The sequence below is a fragment of the Polyodon spathula genome, chromosome 13, assembly GCF_017654505.1.
Source record: "Polyodon spathula isolate WHYD16114869_AA chromosome 13, ASM1765450v1, whole genome shotgun sequence".
Lineage (NCBI taxonomy): Eukaryota > Metazoa > Chordata > Actinopteri > Acipenseriformes > Polyodontidae > Polyodon > Polyodon spathula.
The window spans coordinates 33,161,183-33,181,925 of record NC_054546.1 but is presented as its reverse complement, the minus strand read 5'-3'; the positions used below and the strand labels follow the sequence as shown (position 1 = coordinate 33,181,925).

The 20,743-nt window shown below is 36.9% G+C and overlaps 3 protein-coding genes across 6 annotated transcripts in view; 2 read left to right on the top strand and 1 right to left on the bottom strand.

The window, feature by feature from the left end:
* ankrd27 (ankyrin repeat domain 27 (VPS9 domain)) overlaps positions 1-1,891 on the bottom strand; it is a 46,371-nt gene extending 44,480 nt beyond the window's left edge. For all 4 annotated transcript variants that reach the window (XM_041268235.1, XM_041268237.1, XM_041268236.1 and 1 more), the window contains exon 1: positions 1,786-1,891. The gene's annotated coding sequence lies outside the window, so the exon portion shown is untranslated. The remainder of the gene's footprint in view (positions 1-1,785) is intronic.
* Positions 1,892-2,167: 276 nt separating this feature from the next.
* Positions 2,168-5,749, top strand: LOC121326169 (regulator of G-protein signaling 9-binding protein-like). The gene has a single exon (XM_041269353.1). It carries the CDS (start codon positions 2,625-2,627, stop codon positions 3,339-3,341), a length of 717 nt encoding a protein of 238 aa, XP_041125287.1. The 5' UTR covers positions 2,168-2,624; the 3' UTR covers positions 3,342-5,749.
* A 4,918-nt stretch (positions 5,750-10,667) lies between these two features.
* On the top strand, positions 10,668-17,766 carry nudt19 (nudix (nucleoside diphosphate linked moiety X)-type motif 19). Its single transcript, XM_041267485.1, has 3 exons — positions 10,668-11,524; positions 12,918-13,125; positions 16,583-17,766. Exons 1-3 carry the CDS (start codon positions 10,763-10,765, stop codon positions 16,807-16,809), a joined length of 1,197 nt encoding a protein of 398 aa, XP_041123419.1. The 5' UTR covers positions 10,668-10,762; the 3' UTR covers positions 16,810-17,766.
* The last annotated feature ends 2,977 nt before the right edge of the window (positions 17,767-20,743 follow it).

The window sequence follows — 20,743 nt, the reverse complement described above, 5'->3', positions numbered from 1 at the left end:
AGAAAGTTTAGCTGCACTCAACAATTACTTTTTTTGCACCCCACCTTTCACCATTGTCAGAGATATTCACATGTATTTATCCACGACACAGAGTTTAGCATGAATCCATAAAACCACTTGTCCATTTGTGACAAAACTTGGCAAGGGGCTTCTTTAGCACCAAACTTCAGCACAAATTACATCACAATAGTGCACTGCATTGAGTATGGCTGCCTGTCACACCTACAAGTACAGTACTTAAAAGAATTGTGCCAAACACTGCATGAAATGCATTTGTTATGCATGTTTTGTGTTTGTCAAAGCATAAAATATTACATGGAAAGGTTACAAATAGAACAACTGAGAAATGCCTTTACACTGACCTACTGAAAGTACAGGCAGATGGAGAACAAACAGGCAGGGCATTAGAACACTGTACAATTCCGTTGTATGAATCCCAGAGATTATTGCAAATACGCTCTGTCATTTTTTTGTTTTTTAAACTTAATTTATTTTTTTAAATCCCTGTTACTTAGTAGAGTGAGACATATTGGTTCCACAATAGTATCGACTAGAGTGCAAAATGAAAGGATTCGTTTTTGTAAAGTTTATGTACTTCAGAATAGGCCTATTACAAAGACAATGATACCATGAAATAGTGAAACTAAACACAGAAGCAGGTGAAGGGTTAGAATAGTTTCCATACACACTGAATACTGTCTTTGCTTTGATCTGCGCAGGACGACACCATACCAGAAACCAAGCAAAATGAATCACGTGTTCACAGAGGTGCATTTTGTTTCTCGAATGGTACTGGACTGCAACTCAAGCCACCAACGGCAAAAATGATATTATGATTTAGGTTTCTAATGTTGTGTACATAATCGTATTAGTCAGAGTCCATAAGCCCATGGCGGCACTGTGTGTTCACACACAGCCGTGACTCGAGTTAACAAGATTTAGCTGTGGAGAGTTCTAATGACATTATATCAATAATAATAATATTCAAATTAATAGCCGGTTGTAGCGGCGTTACTTGCCGATAATAAAATATTCTGATTTTTTGTTTTGTTTTTAAATGAAACAAAAACAAAAATAGACTACCTGGACACATGAAAGCAGACCCTTTTATTATGAACATTGAGAAGCTGGTTCCTTTTCATATAATGAAATGGGACAGATTCGCAAAACATAAATGGATTTATATAACACACTGGTGTGTCGGTCATGTGAACAACGAAGGACACAGTCATAGGGCCACGGCTGTTTCTCAGCTACAGAAAGTTCTCAAAGTTTGGTGCGGGTTGGAGATATTCAGACTAGACACCATTGTACTTACTATTGCAATACAGGGAGAATTTTGCAACCAGACTGTTTCTTTAGTCTAACGTTTCAATAAAAAAGTTAAGCTATTATTAATATTTTGACTACAACAGCGACGTTGTCAGAAAATAAAACAACTGCAACTTAATTTTACGGTAGTGAAATTGCTCGGCAGTCATAATATTGTAACTTATTTGTTATTTGAGGGATTTTTTTTTTTTTTTTCAATTCGAAGAGAAAAACATGAATATTGAATCCCAAAACAGACATGCAAAAGCAGAAATATAAATATGTAAAAATATGTAGGTCAACACAGACAGCAATGTATGGATTACGGTTTGCCATCCTGGCAGTTACAGCGCCATACAGTTCATCTCGCCGTCTGATTCATTAAAGTGACAGTTTAACTGCAATTGAAAAATAATACTGACCTTCAGTCAGAGTTTCCCTCTGATGTTTATAATGTAACAAAGCCATACGTACCAGTTTAAGAACCTCAGGAAAACATTGCCAACTTCTTCGCAAAACTCCACCAGTCTGTAAACACTCGATCGATTTCACAGTCAGCACTACCGGTCCGCCTAGCCTGGTTTGGCCAAGGGCGGGGATTGTGTTTTGAGTGAATGACAGATCTAACCAAACACCTCCAGACTGGCGCGGAAAGGTCCCCAGTTAACCAATCGTGTTGAAGCTTAGGCTCTAATACCATCAAAGCGAACTCGCCGTCTGTGTCGAAAGGCTCCTTCCTGTTCTTTACCCATGTGACTAACCCAGGCGCTCGGCGCTATATAAACCCAGACCAGCGCTTTCTTGGGTTGGACAGCTCCCAGATGGTGGTGCTGAAAGCAGAGCTGATGTCTTGTGTTGTGCATTACTATGTATACAGTGCAATATATCAAGTGTAAGGATTTTTAAATGACTCGTGCTGCATTCGCATCTCAGTAACGTAGTTTTGCACCAGACGTGGGACTTTATTATTTGCTGAAAAATGTTGCTTTTATGAAATCAAATTTGAAATGCATCATGGGTTTTCAAACAAACACCATGGCTGCATAGTATTGGTCAGATCAAATGTAGTTTACTTGTCCGGGCTTGTACCACAGCGAATATTTAAACCCATGCAAATCCCACCCTTTTTCACAGACTCGAAAATATGGATGACAATGCCATGGAACTTGTAGCGTTGAGACGGTTGGATATATGTAAGGTGTAACAGAGGTGAAAAACAACTATAGTAATCATCTTCAAATCCCGTTCGTCAGTCCTGATTGTAAGACACACCTGTCAGAAAAAAACAAGGATACAACAATAGCAGCACAGCCATGGGAAAGGAGGAGTGCAAGACACTGCTGGATGCATTGAACAAAGTGACCGCCTGTTACAGGCACTTGGTCGCCACCGTTGGAGGAACCTCCGATTCACAGAATTTAAGGGAAGAACTGAAGAAAACGAGGAAAAAGGCTCAGGAACTCGCGGTAGCCAACAGAAACAAGCTGACTACCTTATTACGAGACAAAACGATTAGCAAAGAAGACAGAGCCGAGTACGAGAGGCTATGGGTCATATTTTCCACATGCGTGGAATTTCTAGAGGTCGATATGAAAAAAGCTTTGGAAATTGGCCAGGAGTTCCCGTTAAATGTTCCCAAAAGGTACCTGATCCAGTCTGGGATGAGCGGCGGGACCTCTGCGGTGGCTGCGCGGGCTGTGAGTGCCCAAAATATAAAATACGAGGCGGACAATAATTTCGATGTGGCCGATTTAAAAGAGTTGGAAAACGAGATTAACCAGGTCGGAGAAATGATGATGGAAATGCAAATGAAGGTTAACGTTGCAAGCTGGACAGTTGAGGCTAAACAAGACCCCGGTGCAGAGTTGAAGTCGACCATAAGTGTGGGAGCTTCTTCTGTCGGTATGATTTCTGTCAACGAGGAAACCAAATCGGCTTGTGACCCGACCAAAGTTTTGGCTGGGGTGATAGGCTGTGCTTTTTTACTTATTGCAGTTATTTTAGCTGTATTAGTTATAAAACTGTCTTGAATTTTTTTTTTTAATGAAGTACTCGTGAACCTCGGTCGTGTTTAAAATGTATCCAGTGCTTTCACCTCCAAGACTTGATTCCAGTTGCTACACATAGAACTCCACAATCCCTTCTATTTGATACATTTTAGGTGGATGACTGATGCTCTTATTTGAGAAGTATGACCAGGTAACTGTGGCTTAAGTGAAATTGTAAGCAGATGCGATGTGCTGCCAATCTGTCCGAATAGTTGTGTTCCCTTTTTACTATAACAAATGGTTAGCAAACGGATACAGGGTGGATAATCAATAAAATCGTGCAATATATAAGTGAAATATATTGAAGACAATTGATAACACCGCTGAAACTGCTCAAGTGTTTTCTAATTATTTATTATTATTTATATTATTTGACAGACGCCTTTATCCAAGGCGACTTGCAAGTGAAATACATATTAGAAATAATATTATTGTTGCTAACTGTTCACGAGACCTGATTCAAGCAAATAGCTGATATGCACTAACATTCGTTTTTTTATAACCTATCCTAGTATCCTAGTATTATCACCAGGGATTAGACCTTGGCTTATGTATTATACCTGGGTGACGTTTCTCTCTACTAAATCATTCTCATTCACATAAATAGATGTTTTCTAATGTAATCAGTACTGGATATTACACCGCACTGTTTCAGTGTGCTTTTCTTAGTAACAGGCTTAGCATGGAAATGCCATTTAAATCGTTCCACTGTTTCGATCAGTAGCAGGAGCATATGACACACACTCGAGAATGACTTAATATTCCTTCTACATTGTTTACGAATGAATAAAGTCATGTATTTATATGGGAATATTACATTGAATGTGGCCATTAACGAAAAGAGTTGTATGAACATTTTTTAAATATATATATTCCTGTTTTTAAATAGTGTAGGACTATATACAGTGCCGTATTTATGATAATAAACTATGTTTTAAATGATAACATACTGGGGTTTAGTTCGTTTTTTATTTTATGTCATACAAACTGCATTAGAACTGCATTAAGAAGTGTTACTTTTGGCAAATTATTGCAAGTTGACAGTACATCTTTTAAATAGCGACAAATATAAATAACCTATTATAGCAGTAATATATTTCTAATAGCTCGAATGTGTCTCTTTAATGTGTTTTAGTCTGTACTGTATAAAGCATATCTAATAATATTTATATGTCATTAATAAATGGATAAGACAAAGAAACATAGACATGTGTTTATTTGTCTTGCCGTCCGACTGTAGAATATCTTCAAATGTATTTCAAATTGAAAAGATAAAAGTTACTCAGCGGAGAAACTAAGATAGCTAATAATGTTTTTAATCGTTGATAGTATTAGAACCCCCTACTGTTTACGTCACTATAGGGCAGTGTGTAACTGCCTCCTGGAAATGCATTTACCAGGGAATTGGGAAGCAGTGGATGCGCAATCCCACGCGTTTACATTATATATACAAAATAGCTTATCCAATTTTGAGGAAACTTGCTAAGAACATTATTTACGTTTTTGACAGTATTGTACTCTGCGGTGTGTGGAAGTGTGCTGCCTGTCAGTTTTGTACGAAATATTATTGGTAAAAGTGTTTGTAAAATCGAAAATTTTCTAAACGCAGTAACTCTTTGAAACATAATTGCGCACTTTTTTTTTGCTCACATTTGTTTCATAATGCTGTGCATCTTAGTTGGATGACCAAAGCTGTTGGCATTATAATGTTTTATATCTGAGTTCATAATTTACAACAACGATTGCTGTTTGTTCCATTGTTTCTGGATGGCAATGTTACATGAGGTTTAATAATGCGGGAAGGGGTTGAGCTCCATTGTAACAACTTACATTAAATTCACTCTTGCTGCACCTATGCTGTATTTTAGCTATGGGAACCAGTAGAGGACAGATGGAAGTTGCTTCTCTTAGCATTACTGACCTGGCTCACTATCCCGACACTAACAAGTGACAAAGGCAGTCCCTGCGGTCTCCTCTACATTTAACATAGAATACGCTCTTACCGGGTGATTCCAAATAACTGCTTAGAGCTGATGACTAGAGCAACCTAACTTCCCTGAAGGGATATCCCTAATTTAAACACCTTACAGTCTCATTACGTCAATCAGTGCTCTCCAATTGACAGGGTTTTGGCAGGTGAGCTTTTGGTCCAGCTGCAATCGTATTCATTTGGAAGCTCAAACAGTCCACCTCCTCTACAATTTGAAGACAGATTGTGGATACAGACATTTTACAAAGGGATTCAAACCAATTGTATTGGTTATATTGAAGAAAGAAAAAAAAGAGACAGAAATCTTGTCATACAGTTCTGGTACGATTATGACCCCTAACCCAGAAGCCACTACATAAAAAGCAAGTTTAAAGTTGGATTGCGATCCTTTATATGCTTTGTCACGTAATGCGATTATGTGATGGGGGGGGGTTGGCTGGAGGAGCTTCTGTTTGGCAGATTGATACATGACTGTATGTGAAAGTGGAATTAAAGAGACAAGAACCGTTATAAAGGATTTGTGCAGTATCTGTTCCAAAGCAGCCTCCCTTACGCATCAGCACACACAACGGTATATCAGTATCCGTCTGAAATGGGCTGGGTGGGGCACTTCGCAGGGGACATCACGTGGAATACATTAACTAAGATAACTGAGATAGCAGTTAATAGTTTTGTTGAATTTTAACTGTATCTTCTACCAACAGTTTGTCATTGCAGTCTTTTTAAACCCATAAACAGACAATTCACCTTTAAATCAATAAAGGCATATCGTGGAGCTCAATAAGCTATATGTTTCAAGAATCATGCAATGCACATCCATAAGCCAGTTCATTCAATTTCTTGCAAAACTAGCAGCTGCTTAAATTCTAACATTAGCATCAGTACAGTGAATTCATTGACTGTTTTTACTGCTGTTAGGCACAGCATGCATTCTTTCAAAATAGATTCGGGCCGTTGAGTGGTTAGTGCCGCTTAAAACATTTATAATACCACTTAACATGACGGGTAATCCCTGTATATTACTGAAAGTAAGTTTGAACAATAATGGCAACCAGTCTTAAAAAATGTCATGGTGTCTGTCTACATCATGAGAGATTCTCCTGCGTGTGAGCGCACCTTGTGTTTTTTCTGCTTAATTAGTTAGGTATTTCCTTTCACTTTCTGGTGCAAAACAGTTCTTTTGTACAATGCAGTGAACCTCCATGTAATGCACAGCCTATCCCTAAAAGGGTTAATATTTGATGTTAAACTTGTTGGCTATCTCAACGCCGGTAGCGCATAGAGACAGAGGTGGACTACTCCCAGCTAATTTTCCTCCCTAACCCACAAGCGAGCAAAGGACAATGCAGCACTACCTCTGGGCCTCCATCAAAGATCAAAAACTCAGACCCTAACAACGTGAACATGATTCGAACCAGACACACAGCAACATGACAGGCTCGTCCTCATTCGTGGTTTTAGAGCTTTTAGAGTTATTTATATGATGTTGTAAATCTCACACAATAAACTTTCCTTCGTTGGGTTCATGACATTACGTTTTTTCAACACAGCCGCTTTCAACAGAATTAAGCTTGTCCTTTTTCAAGGCTGTTTAATTTAGGGCACATCCTTAAATGTGTTTGGGTTCATAAATATGCAAAGGATCTGATTGGTCAGGAGCAACAACATCATTGCATTTATTTCCAGCTCTCAATGTGTCTTTGTTCAATTCACCTCATTGAAAATGGCCTTTTCTAGTGCAGCATTTTAAAAGTTCCTTCTGAAAAATAAAAATAAAAAAAAAACAGTGAAACTTGCTTATCGTATCCACTGTGTATTAAGTAGGTCTCAAACATGCAGAACTGTACCAGACTTCATGTTTTAAAATAAAAATACTGGTGTGCAATAACATGTGTTTCTTTCAAAACTGCACACTGGAGACCTAGGTAGCGAATGGAAGTTCAAGATGGGTAAGTATGTATGGAATTGTTTTGTCAGCTGCGATCTCTTTAAACAAGCAAGAAATTAAATCTTGTGAAGGCGTAACTTGTGAAGGCGTAAATGATAAATCCCTTGAACACCCGCAGACAACCTTTCACTTCTATTTCAGAAACATGCACGCAGGAAGGAATCAGTAAACTTGACCTCGTGGCTGACATTTCCACTGCAGCATGCTCTTCAGGGAGAAGTGATTATGGTACTATCAGATAAAGTGTGATAGCATTTTAACATAATCGTTTCATACACACACGCACACGCACATGCACACACACACACACACACACACACACACACACACACTCTCATAGTTTTATTTTGCAATCATTCAGAGTGCGTTGTTTGAAGTATTTCACCTAGCTTTTCTATTTCCAGACATTAATCAATTGGAAGTGCTGAAACACTGGATTCTGCAGAGCTGTGTAATCCACCTATGATTATTTTTCCTCATTAAATATATTGCAGCTTTGAATAATGTGCTCTCAAAAGGAGAAAGCTTCTTGTTTCTCCACAGATACAGCCACGTGCATAAACGCAGCTGGTTTTCCATAGGTTGGTTTGCCAACCCTATCATCAAAGGGAGTGCACCTATGCATGCAAGATGAGTTCAGAAACCATGCGCCATTCTCTGTTTCTATTACTGTTGAGATGAGATTTTCCAGCAGTCCCCTACAGTGGCAATGGGTGAAGACACGACCCCTGTTGGACATTTGTTGCAAGTACAATGTATATACTATATTTGTATTGTTGTAATTAACTCAGTTGACTGATATAAAGTCTGCCTGCTTTTCTAGTAAAGCCCAGCTCTTTTTCTACAGCAGATAATTTTCTGAACAAGACCGGGCTCAATCTGCAGTCACTATATTGTAGTATTTCAGTGTTTACAGCTGCCAGGGCACCTAATGGTTAACACAAAGGATCCAGCAAATGCAGCTCAGTCCTGTGTAATAGATCTCCTGCAAATGGTTGATAAATTAATAATACTGACATCAGCATAAGGCACATACCTATCTCTTGACTACAGAGCTTGTTCTTTAGTTAAATGGTAAAATGTTTGTCTTTGATCCGTTGTGGTTTGAGGTTCAAACCCAGCTCTTGACTTTTTATTCAATTCATTGCGCGGGATGCCAATTCAACACTAGTACCAGTGCCTTTTCTTCCCAGTAACTCCTAAACAGGCTTAAAACAACACCCAGTGCCAGAGTCCTGCACTCTCCCTGGGCAGCATGCTGCAGGCACAGCTATCACCTCTGTAGTCCCGCCACTCACCACCCTTTACTATACATGTCTTAACATTACAAATCCTTGATTAATGAGGGTCTCTGCAAGGTCCCAGGTTAGTTCCCTAGTGACATAACCCAACAACACAATAGAACAGTTTGCACAAGTTCCTTTGATATTTAAATTAGGCTAACTGGTTGATGTGATCAACCTGTACACCAATGGGCATAAGCCACTTTTTTTTTTTTTTTTAAACCATTTATCTTATATAGTTTCTTATTTCTGAATATTTAATTGCTCTATCAAAAAGAACACATTTCACAGAGAATGCTGTCTGTAATATATTGAATTGGTTCTGATTCTTACAGACCTAGTGACTAGCTTTTTAAATAATGAGGGGACACACAGTAATGAACATATAGAGTTTTATTTTGAAGCAATTGAAAAGACAGATTTTCAGAGGGATACTGTTAATAACAGTCAATAGATATGCATTAGCTTTTAAATAAAAGGTTTTTTTAAATTTCATTTGAAAATATAGATTTGATTTAATAAAATATGGAGCAAGGGAGCAATGAAAGGCAAACATAAAAAAGCCACCATCATACTTTTATTTTTCAAATAATCCATTTAAATTTTCAACACTACAATCAGGAATAACAGATAGTCATTTATAAGGGAGTTTGTGTGAATAATTTAGATGCATAACCATAAACCCCAGCTATTATACAATATGAATGACTAAAATCTCATTATGCACCCCAGAGAAGGTGAATAACAATTTCAGTGTAAGCTCATCTCGAAAACATTGAGCAATAGGATATTTGAAAATGGCAAGTTAATATATTAGATTACAAAGATTTTTTTAGGAAGTATAATTATCCTTTTACTCCAAGGCAATATGCTGCCACGTTTGACGCCAATCCTCTGGTGTCTATGATTAAAGGAGGGCTGTCTATTCTTTTACTTTAGAATTAAAAATAATAATAAAAAAAACATGTTACCTATCCTACCCTATACCCTATTTCTCAGTGCTATTTATCCATCCGGTGAATTCTTGAGCTTGAGATTTAATATTGATTCAAATCTGTACACTCTGTAAACAGGGACACAGAAGCAACTAAGCATTTATTGTTTTCATGTTCTTGTACAAGATGTTTCCGGAAAGCTTTCGATGAATTGTTATTATTGGCACAGTCCCTGCTTATAGGGATATGTTTCGTGTTAATGTAAAGGATGGAGAATTGCCTTTCCTAATTAATGCTTTAGTGAGATGAGAAAAAATGTATATCTATACATGCAAGCTCTGATATACCTCTCTTTATTAACTTCTTTCAAAAATACATTTTCTTGTTATATAAACTGTACACATTGGTAAAACTACATGCGCTGAAAAACTATTAAGAATAATTGTGTCTTATAAGGTTAAATGACTATTAGAAATATGTACAGGACAATTGTTTTTTCCATGTGCTTTGACCCTTTTCACAGTAATTGTAATAACTGTACTATGGTATTTTAAAAGTTTACTTGCAAACAAACAAAAAAAAAAAGGCCCAATAACTATAAACATGATTATATAAAATATAATTATTGGATACATTGGAAGCATTTTGTAAACTTTAATCAACATTGTTCCATAAATGTACTTTTTCAATTTATTAGGAAATTCCTTTCAAAGTAATTTGTTTTGTGTTCCAATGTATGCAGGAGCCATTTGAAGTTGTGCTGTTACTGTCCTATAATAATTGTTTGATATGGTGTGTGTGTGTGTGTGTGTGTGTGTAACAGTAACATAAGAACATAAGAAAGCGAGAGGAGGCCATTCGGCCCATCTTGCTCGTTTGGTTGTTAGTAGCTTATTGATCCCAGAATCTCATCAAGGATCCCAGGGTGTCAGCTTCAACAACATTACTGGGGAGTTGGTTCCAGACCCTCACAATTCTCTGTATAAGCTCGCACTTAAAAAAATCCTGCGCTGTCCTTAATTTTACATACAGTACCAGGAAAGTATGTCCTGTTTTAGCAATGACTCCCAGTTTTTACTTTCTGTTATACATCCACACAGATAGGCGGCGGTGTTGGTAACCTTTAAATCAATTATTCGCTGATGTGTTGTTTTCTGTTCCTTCTGTCCTTGACATTCTCGTGTTATCCCTAAACAGCTTGCAATTGTGTAAATACACGCTGATGTGACCAGGGAGCATAGCTTACAATGAATACAGCGTTAAAGCACTTGAAAGAAGCTGCGACAGTCATTTTAGCAGCGGGGACGAGACGAAGACCTGTCGTGAACGATTTGAAAGACAAAGCGCCATTTGGACTCGGTGTAGAAAACAGTTCAAAACAAACGCGGCCACATAGGTCAGAATTCGATTATGAAGTGCTGCTTTTAAAGCGAAGTGGGAAGAGTGGATTTATGCCCAATGCATATGTCTTCCCGGGTGGATTAGTTGATTCTTCAGATTTTTCTAGCGACTGGCTTGAAGTTTTTAAGTCGTTTCGCCACTCGTCGCATTTTGGTTTGGGGGTTGTTAAACAGCCGCACGAAACTAGACCACCCATATTTGCAACCGATAGAGCAAAGCTGGGCTCTCCTATACCCGGAGAAGTAGCGTTTCGGATTTGTGCTGTTAGGGAAACCTTCGAGGAATCCGGGATCCTGTTGGTTGTTCCACAGAAAGCGGGTGAAACGCAGCCTCAGCCACCAACATTAGCTCCGATAATTCATAAGTATGATAAACACGAGCTAAGTAAATGGAGGTCATTGGTGCTGAAAAATCCGGTAAATTTCATCGACATGTGTAAAGAACTAGACTGCATGCCCAACATCTGGGCAATGCACGAGTGGGGCAACTGGATCACCCCAACCGGTGTGTATGGTGAAAAACGGAGGTACGATACTGCCTTTTTCATTTGCTGTTTGCAAGAGGTCCCTCAAACCATGCAAGATGAAAAGGAAATTGTACATTTTAAGGTGATGAGTTAATCTACTAGTGTCTCGTTAAAAACGACCTAGGAATTCATTTTGACAAGCGCATATAATAATGGTGACAACTGCATACGATTTGAGCCTGGTGTTTATGGTAACATATACGACTCCCGTTGCATAGAACTGGTTTAAACTATCCAGACAAGCTTTCGCAGGCTCAGAATTAAACACATAGTGCAATGTAGGTCTACATTGCTTACCATGAATATTAGTTATGAATTATGGTCTGTTATTGCATATGATATTAACCTTTCGTGCAACATTAGACTTATAAATCAATGGAGCTGTTCCTTCATGAGGAAACTTTGATTGTAACATGTTGGCACAAATCACTATGTGATCTCCACTGCCTGTTCTAACACAGAAGAAAACAACTTGTTCATAAGAGCCACTTATCTTTGGTTTATATTTGCAAGGGGTTGTTTATTTGTGATAGAACACCTATGTAACTTGTCAAAATGTCTTTGAAAAATAAAGACAGTATATTGGGTTAAATAAAATCTGTTTGGGTTTTTAAATCCAAATTCTTACCCTTAATGGGCTCCAGTACAGTTTTCACTGGCCATGTTTTACAGTTGCTGCCTTGTTGTTTAACACATGCACCTAATATACATGTGCGAAACGCTGTGATGCACTTATAGGTTCAGGTGCACATTAAGACGCAGTTTAATTCACCTGCCCCAGTTTCAGTGAAGCAGAAGGGGTAGCACCAGTAGAATTATAAGTGGTAAGGAACTCTTTCTGCCCAACAAAGTAAGTATGGGGGACCGTGAGCGGTCCATGACTATAGCCGCACTGCCACTTCGCACCAGCAGTGAAGAATTTAATCTGGTCTGGGCTATTTACAGCAAAGGTCACATGACGGTGCTTTCCATAACATCAACTCCAATCGCAGAAATTAACTGGCACTACCTCAAATGAATGTTAAGTACAATGTGTTCTATTTAATTACATTTTTTTAAAATAAAAATAAACATAGTGCACAGCTATGATCAAACGTTTTGTAGCACCTAGAATTTTAGGATTGAGACATCAATCAAACAATGTTTATTTTTCTATAGCGGCTTTCATTGAGGACCACCATCACAAAGCAATTTACAAGAAACAACAAGAATTTATATATCTATATATATATATATAATATAAACCATAACAGTATTTCAGGTTTGATTTTCGAAAATGTTCTGTTTTTCGTTAAGCATATGGAAAACTACAAAGCAGTATGTAATTCAGTATGTTAACCTAACATTATTCAGCAGGTTTCATTTGACTTTATGAAGCAAAATTAGTGAATTCTACAAGGTGATGCAAAATCACCCAATAGAATTGATTTGGCCATAGCTGTACTTGTTTGTAATGCTTGTTTCTATCTTTGCAGTGGTTGACTCCGTCAGAGATCCTGCAGAGCTACGAGTCCCAGGAGATATGGATCGCACCACCCCAGTTCTATGAGCTGAGCAGGATGTGCCACTTCCCTTTGCTGCACGATCTGAATCATTTCTCCAGAGAGCGTGCATTAGAAGGGTGTGAACCGTGGCAGCCAGTCTACCTAGAGTCGTCTGATGGTTACATCTCACTGCTACCAGGTAGACTTTCTATCTATCATTGGACAGTGGGTAACACATTCAACATATACCACTACTGACCTTTTTTAGTTGGTCTAGTAACTGATTATTATTATTATTATTATTATTTTATTATTATTATTATTATTTATTTATTTATTTATTTATTTATTTTAATAAGATTAGCCGACCCTGATATTGATGCTAAAATGTCTTTGTATCAACTGGAAATGTTCATATTAAAATTAGCTATATTTTTAATTCTTGATTGGTGTATTATAAAATACATATGGTGTGGGTGCTGTGTAAGCAAGCTGATTTCTTACCCACTCAAGGTCAGAGCAGCCAGAAAGCTGCCGTGACTCCCCGTGGAGAGGATATTGGCTTGTATCGGACACAGCTCCTGGTACTGTGTTTTTATATATAGTTTTGCCTTAGAACCATACAGTGGTAAAATGGAAATAGGAGATCTGTTAACATTTTTCAAGAAACATTTATAATTAAAATATTTTCAATAGGGGTTTGTGAAGTAACCAACTTGATATTGGTATGAAATATTACAAGTATCTTAATTAATGTTTAGATTCACTTTATATATTGCTTGCTTTTTAAAAACAAGTTTAAAGCACCCCATGTGGCTTTAATAGAGCTCTCAAACCTGTCTTCTTTACAAGCACAGCTGATACACCAGAGTGTTACAATTAACCTGTCCCCCCCAACAACACACTATCCTTAGTGAATGTAAGAACTACATCAGTAAGAAATACCACATAGATCAAATTGGCTCAAAGTCTTTCTATTTTGCCGTCCTTTTCCGTCTGTGATCTTTCAGGTTTTGTTATTTGGTTGCTGTACAGCTCTGGCCAAAGGTTTTGCATCATCTAGAATTTTAGGAGTGAGACATAATTTAAAAAAAAAATACAAAAAAAAAACCCTCTATATGAACATAATTTAGATATTTTATTTAATATCATGTAATCAAAGCAACTGCAAAATTATATCACAAAAGTCTACTGGGAAAACTACAAAGCATTATATAATTCAATATGTTAACGTAACGTTATTCAGCAGGTTTCATGTCTTTTTATAAAGCAAAATTAGTGAATTCTACTTGGTGAAGCAAAACTTTTGACCAGAGCATGGCCGGATTAACCCATCACTGGGCCTTAGGCAAGCATACACTTGCGGGCCCCCTACCCCTGAAGAAGAAGCCACACACACACACACGCACACACACCTCTATACACTATACACTATATAACTACCGCTCCACCTAGGGTTGCCACCTTTTCCATAGACTAAACCTGGACGTATTTCTCAGTCAGCCTTCCTATCAGAACTGCGGTATACTGTAATACAGTTTAACACAGTTAAGTGGGTTGATGATTCTCAGTCCTTACATAAAATATGCCTTTACTGTTAACAGAATGCTACATTATTTATGACTGAACGTGTAAGTAAAATTCTCTTATATGTATATTTGCCCCCTACATTATTTTATATATAAATCATATGAAATCATGGAAGTACCTTATATATACTTATATATATATATATATATATATATATATATATATATATATATATATATATATATATATATATAGTAAAATAAATAGTAATTATAACAAATAATAAATTATACATATACATACACATATAAACACACATATGTACACATTTACGCAGTGTATATAAACAAGTACTATAAATTGGTGTGTCTGTGTAGATTCATCCTTATCCGAAGATGTTGTTTGGTTTCTCCTATGCAAGTCCCATCAGAGCATTTGCTACATTTAATCATGTAGATTACATTTTTGGATCTGCAGGTAAATGATCCTTTTATCTCCAGTTCCCCTTGTGCTGTGAGGATGGTATTCTGCGTAGAGATATGGGGACAGGTTTTGCTGTTGGTATTGCAGGGTTTAGTTCCATTGTGTGCATTATTATATTTAGTACTGTATTTTGTAACAAACTATTCAAAACGTATATTTTCTTAATTGGTAACATGTACCGAAGTATGAAGGCAAGAAGTATGCTCTGTGGTTGCAAATACATTACATTTTGCTGTGGAATACCATTTTTGTATTAGCTGCCATGGTTGTTTTGACTGCCAGTATGTAGCCTGGTGGGGTCACGTGACTGCAGTCTCCTCACTTGGATTGTTTACATCACGTGGATATGTTCGTTGTCCTCAGCATTATTAAAATGCTGTGGACAAATTAGAATGTACAAATCAGTACTAAACCGTACATTTCTAATAAGATAGTGGAAATCTTTTAAGTTATGTATGTCAATAGAAATATTATAGGAAGGTTGGTGTTTCTTATGCGTTTCAGGTATAAATACCTCAGTATATTAATAATTGTTTGATTTTGAAACACGCAGAATGCAGTGTTATCGCAAAGAGGATTAGAAAAGAGAATTGCTATATTTAATATATATATATATAATATTTATTTTTATTGGAAATTCATGTCTTGGCAAAAGGTCAAAAGGAAAAAGAAACATTTGTAAACGTGCTATTTGTTTTATTATACTGTAGCGTGCATGGGAGAAGGCAGCAGCAGGGCTGGCAGGTGACGTAATTGCATGCAAAGACGTAAGCCCGATATACGCTCCTTACAAAGGAGCCTGCTCTTTTGTACAGCGGTATCGGCGCTATGCTTCAGTGTGAGAGGCCCCGCGTTCGTGCCTGCCCTCCGCCTGTGTGTGGATTGCCTCGCACTGTGTAATGCGCCTGCATGTGGTAACCAAGTTCGCCACATTAGTGTTTTGGTCTTTCTAATTTATTTGCAAATGTATCATGGTATGACAAATGAGATAAACTAAAAAAAACACACCGGTAAAAGTTTTAATGACATAAAGGTTGTTTATGATGCACGTCTCTTACCCATCCACAGATAAACTGGTTGTATAATTCTAGTCATTTGTAGCATCTCAGATCTTACTCTTGAGTAAGATACTCTTGATTCTAGGCTGACACAGCTGCATTTTTGTCGAATCGTTGGACATGAACGCTTTTATGTTTCTGAACAGTATTTACATGTAAAAATGTTTTAATGTGTTTTAAAAGAATAATTATGTTTTGTAAGGTTACTTTAATCAAGTGTTATGTGCTGTTTTATTTTGCTACAGAATGTTTTGTCTTGTTTACAGTATTGAGAACACAGGGTCAGAAATATCATGCGTCCAGTGATCTTTGAAAAACTGTATCTGCACAGGCAGAGAATCAGGTGGGCATACGGAATTCTATAGAGTGCAGAAATCTGTGTAACACCTGTCAGAACAATTTGATTTTGAGACGCATGCCTCGGTTCGAATGTCGGTGAGTGAAGCGTTTTCCAATTTAGGCGCAAATTTGTATATAAGTTTGGGCCTTAGGCACATGCCTAGTTTGCCTATGCGTTAATCCGGCCCTAGGCCAGAGCTGTAGTTGGTTTCAGTTAACGAACCTGTCGCCCTTTTGTCTTTTCAGGGGATGAGTTGTATCCAGACAACCCAGACCGGACGGGTGAGAACCAAGTTAACAGGACCACAGAAAAGTCTTTGGAAGAACGGCCAGCTGCAGCACTTCATCGAATAGAGTTTCACAGCTTGTATGGAGCCACTGTCAATGTGAATATCAAACCCAGATACAAGCATCGGAACCCAATTAGTAAAGTTTCAGACAACCCTGTTATTAAAGATAACAGTAAGCTTTAAGATTATATTAGATTTCATATATTGCTTTGGTGCCTTTAATCTAACAGCGATTTATGTTTAAGTCGAATTAGTTTGAATACAGAACAGTTAAATTGTGACCATGTGTACTGATAAATATAGAGGTTGGATAATAGCCTCCACGGACAGCATTCATTTGTGCTTACAAGGTGTTTCAGTTGTCCTCAAAGGTTAGCATTCCTTCATGATTACAGTCACTAAATCTATTACTCTGGTACAAATCTATAACTGGTACATGTGAAACATCCATACTATTTGCAGTCTGGGATACAAAAGCAATCAAAGCTGTACTTAATCAGTCTTGTCACAGTCGGCCAGATCTGCTGTCTTGCCCATTGTGACTGAAACAGGCTTGCAACAGTGAGATGCAGCTTTTATATATTACAGTAGTGTCAGGGATGGCATGTATATTATTAGTCTAATGTAAGGGACAAATTCTTTACACAGACGTTTCAATTTGTTTTATCCTAGCTGACAAACTGTTAATTCTTTAATATTTTCACTGTCTTTTTCTTTTTAATTAATTTAAAAAAAATGTTTATTTTTAATAAGCTACAAACTTAGTGAAAGAGAGTTTTAACATTTAAAAAACAAAGGCTACAAATGACTTATTACATTCATGGTTTATGCTGTACATTCATTTATACTGGAGAGAGGGAGATGTGTACATTGTGTATTATCTGTATCTGATTACATACTTCTCTTGTTTTGTTGTAGAGCCTGCATTATTTATATAGTGCAATCTTGAGTTGAGCTAGGTGGCTTAGTGGGCTAATTCAGTATTATCTTCTACCTGTCACCTCTGGAGACCTAGGTTTCAATCCTCAAGTCACATGAGAAATTAGTTTGGTGGTCTCAATATGGACGTTAGTCTACATCAGTTCCTGTTCCTGTGTGTTAAGATCAAAACATAAAAGTAATGTAACAACAAAAAATAAAATGATTTGTTAAATCAAAAATTGTTTTGCATATGTGTTCTATGAAATAGTGTAGGTAATGCTAACTTATGAATAGGAGTCAGTGAGTCACTTGGACAAAGGCCTATGAGATGTTGCCTTTAAGCGATGGCTGCAAATTAAATATTCACTATGGAAGATGTTTCATCTTTAATGGAAATACCATTGGCTGTAGATACAGAAATGAACTGGCAGGCTGACTTTTGTTCATTTAAGGTAATGTTTCCTTTTTTGCGTCCATTTTGTAATGTGAGTTTCATCTTTAAACAACTTCAGGCTTCAGTGTAGTGTTTAGCATTAGGAGATTATTGATATTAAAATGTGATGTTGTTTACAGAGGGTGCTCACATAAACATCTGTGTGAAAAGTAGGTAAACGGTATTAAAATGAAGCAGGTGACCTGCACAGAATTTGAATATGGCAGTAGACAAGTTAATGAAATGTGGAATAACTTCCATTGGACATTTTATCTATAGGCAAAACTTAAATCTTAAAAACAAAACAAAACAAAAAAAAACCTTTAGAGATTTGTGTGGTCACCTCTGATTACTAGCCTACATTTCGGAAACTTAAAACGTATTTTTCAAAAAAGAGGTACAGCAGGGGTATTTGGCAGAACCCCAAGACCGTGTTCTAAAGTATTTTATTTTTGTTTCTCTACAGTGCCCACGCCATATCTTCAGTTAGGCACCAACAAAACATCCAATATCTCGTTAGCGCTGTTATCTTTACCGACAGTCATAGTAAAGAATTAAGAAAATATCAAAGGTACTCAAGTCAGTGTTGTGACGTTAATTTGAAGCGTGAGCTGAGCACACAAGTGAAAAAGTAACAAAACTGAACTTGTACCTGGTAGTAAAAGAAAAGGTACCTATAATATTAAACGAAACTGTTTTATATTATGGATTTTTTAAATGAATGCATTGTAAGCTATTGACGGTGTTGCACGTACATCGTAACTGAGATGAAGAATATCATGTTAATACAGGCCCCAAGCAAAGTAATTATTTGCAAAGTCAGTGTCATACTTCAATGTTTGGTGCGGAATGTGAATACATTTGAACTAATCTGTGTACAAGACCTTTACATATCCAATTCACAATGATATGCTATCATCATGGTCAATATTGATGGCTTTTCTAGTTTCCAATGCAAAGACAAGCTTTATCATTTAGGTGCAGCCGACAGCATACTCCACTCTAACGGTTTATGAACAAAGCGTTTTCGGTATTGCTTGGAAATAAAGTAAATGCGTCGAACAAATGTTGAGTATTATCAAAAACCTCTTATAATTTACGACTGTTATTAGAAAAGTAATTAGATTTAAATTATAAATAAGAGGCTGCATTTAATTCCACAGCACACCAGAATCAACTTAAACATTTTATCAGCTGCTATACCCACTTATGTGCTGAAGGTGAGGCTGATTATCGTTGAGGTAAAGTGTTTTGAATAGGCATGTTGCATATGAGTATTCAAGAACAGCGAGGCATGAGCCTAAAACCAAGGATGTGACAAAAAACAAACAAGACAGCGTTGGAAACAACACACACGTGAGTAAGAGAGTAATTTATTTGAAACCGTCAGCGGTTTCACTTTGAAATTCCTGCAATAACAAGCCTGTGCATCTTACAAGAAGTAACTGTGTAGCTGCAAATGACAAGACGTGCTGTTTCAATAACCTGTTCACTAGCAATGTGCGGTCGATGACACGCTATTCGACGTGGTTGTTTGGTTGTTTTTATTGAAAGATTTAGTAATAATACAATCAAATCGAGTAAGGGATTACAATTCTCACAAATTTAAAAACAACGAACAAGAGAACAAATAAATACTGTATAGAGCACACAGATACTTGGGCTTTTATTAAAAAAAAAAAAATAACGGGATAATAAATCGTCGGGTTACATATTTTCATTTTTTGATGGGACTAGGGATTCCATGCAGTGTAATGTGAAAACGATAACATACAACATACCACGTTTGGGATATTGCTAGAGATCTTTGATATATGATACTTGGTAATTCATTCTAAATACGTGCCAACGCCCCATGAGTGTTACTTTCATAGTTACATCTCAGTCTTTTAGTTTAACTTCAATGGCAGTTTAAGGTATAACAAAACGGCACAGCGCTTTCCAAAATGCACAAATAGAACAGCACAAACATTTGTGATTCAATCGCAACACGTGTTTAACACGTGTTGATCGCACATCAGAATTGGTGTCGTTTTTAGGCTTTAATAAAAATGCCTGCAATCTGTCTTACCATCCTGACTGTGAGACCTCGTAATCGTATTATTATCATTCTATTATTAAAAGTCCATGCATTTAATACAAAACTATAGTTGTTGAAAGTCAGATTAAGTCATTCATGCAAACTAATGTATTTTTTTTTGTTGAAGTTAATTGAAATGTTCAAAAAAATATTATTTTTAAATTTAATTTTCAAACATAATGTAATCGTAAACCTCTATATCAATATTCCCGACTTGCTTGTTTGCGACACTCTCACGCGCATGCGCATATCGGTCACACCATAACGAACCTGCTTGGGAGCGTGAGTAGTGAAACGCCTAAAGTGTAAATTGTTTTTAAACATTCAGATTAACTTCAAATATGTATTTTGTTATTGAAGCAAATCAAACGGTTACTATCGCACACATGTAACACATAAACAAACCGTTTCAGAGTCCTGGCAAGTCTTATTAATAATATGTACAAAAAAAGTCAGGCCGTCACCGTAGTTGATATGTCAAGATCCCCAACGATATTTAATTTTTTAATTTGTATTTTTTGATCTGCAACAAAATAATTAGCAGTATTTCATATGAATATAATGAATAGAAGATAAATTATTGTGCATCAGTATAAAAGTGCCTATGGATTTTGCATAGGACTTTATGGCAATTTTCTTTTTATTTAGTTTTTCAGGTTCACAAACGACATCTTGAATATTGG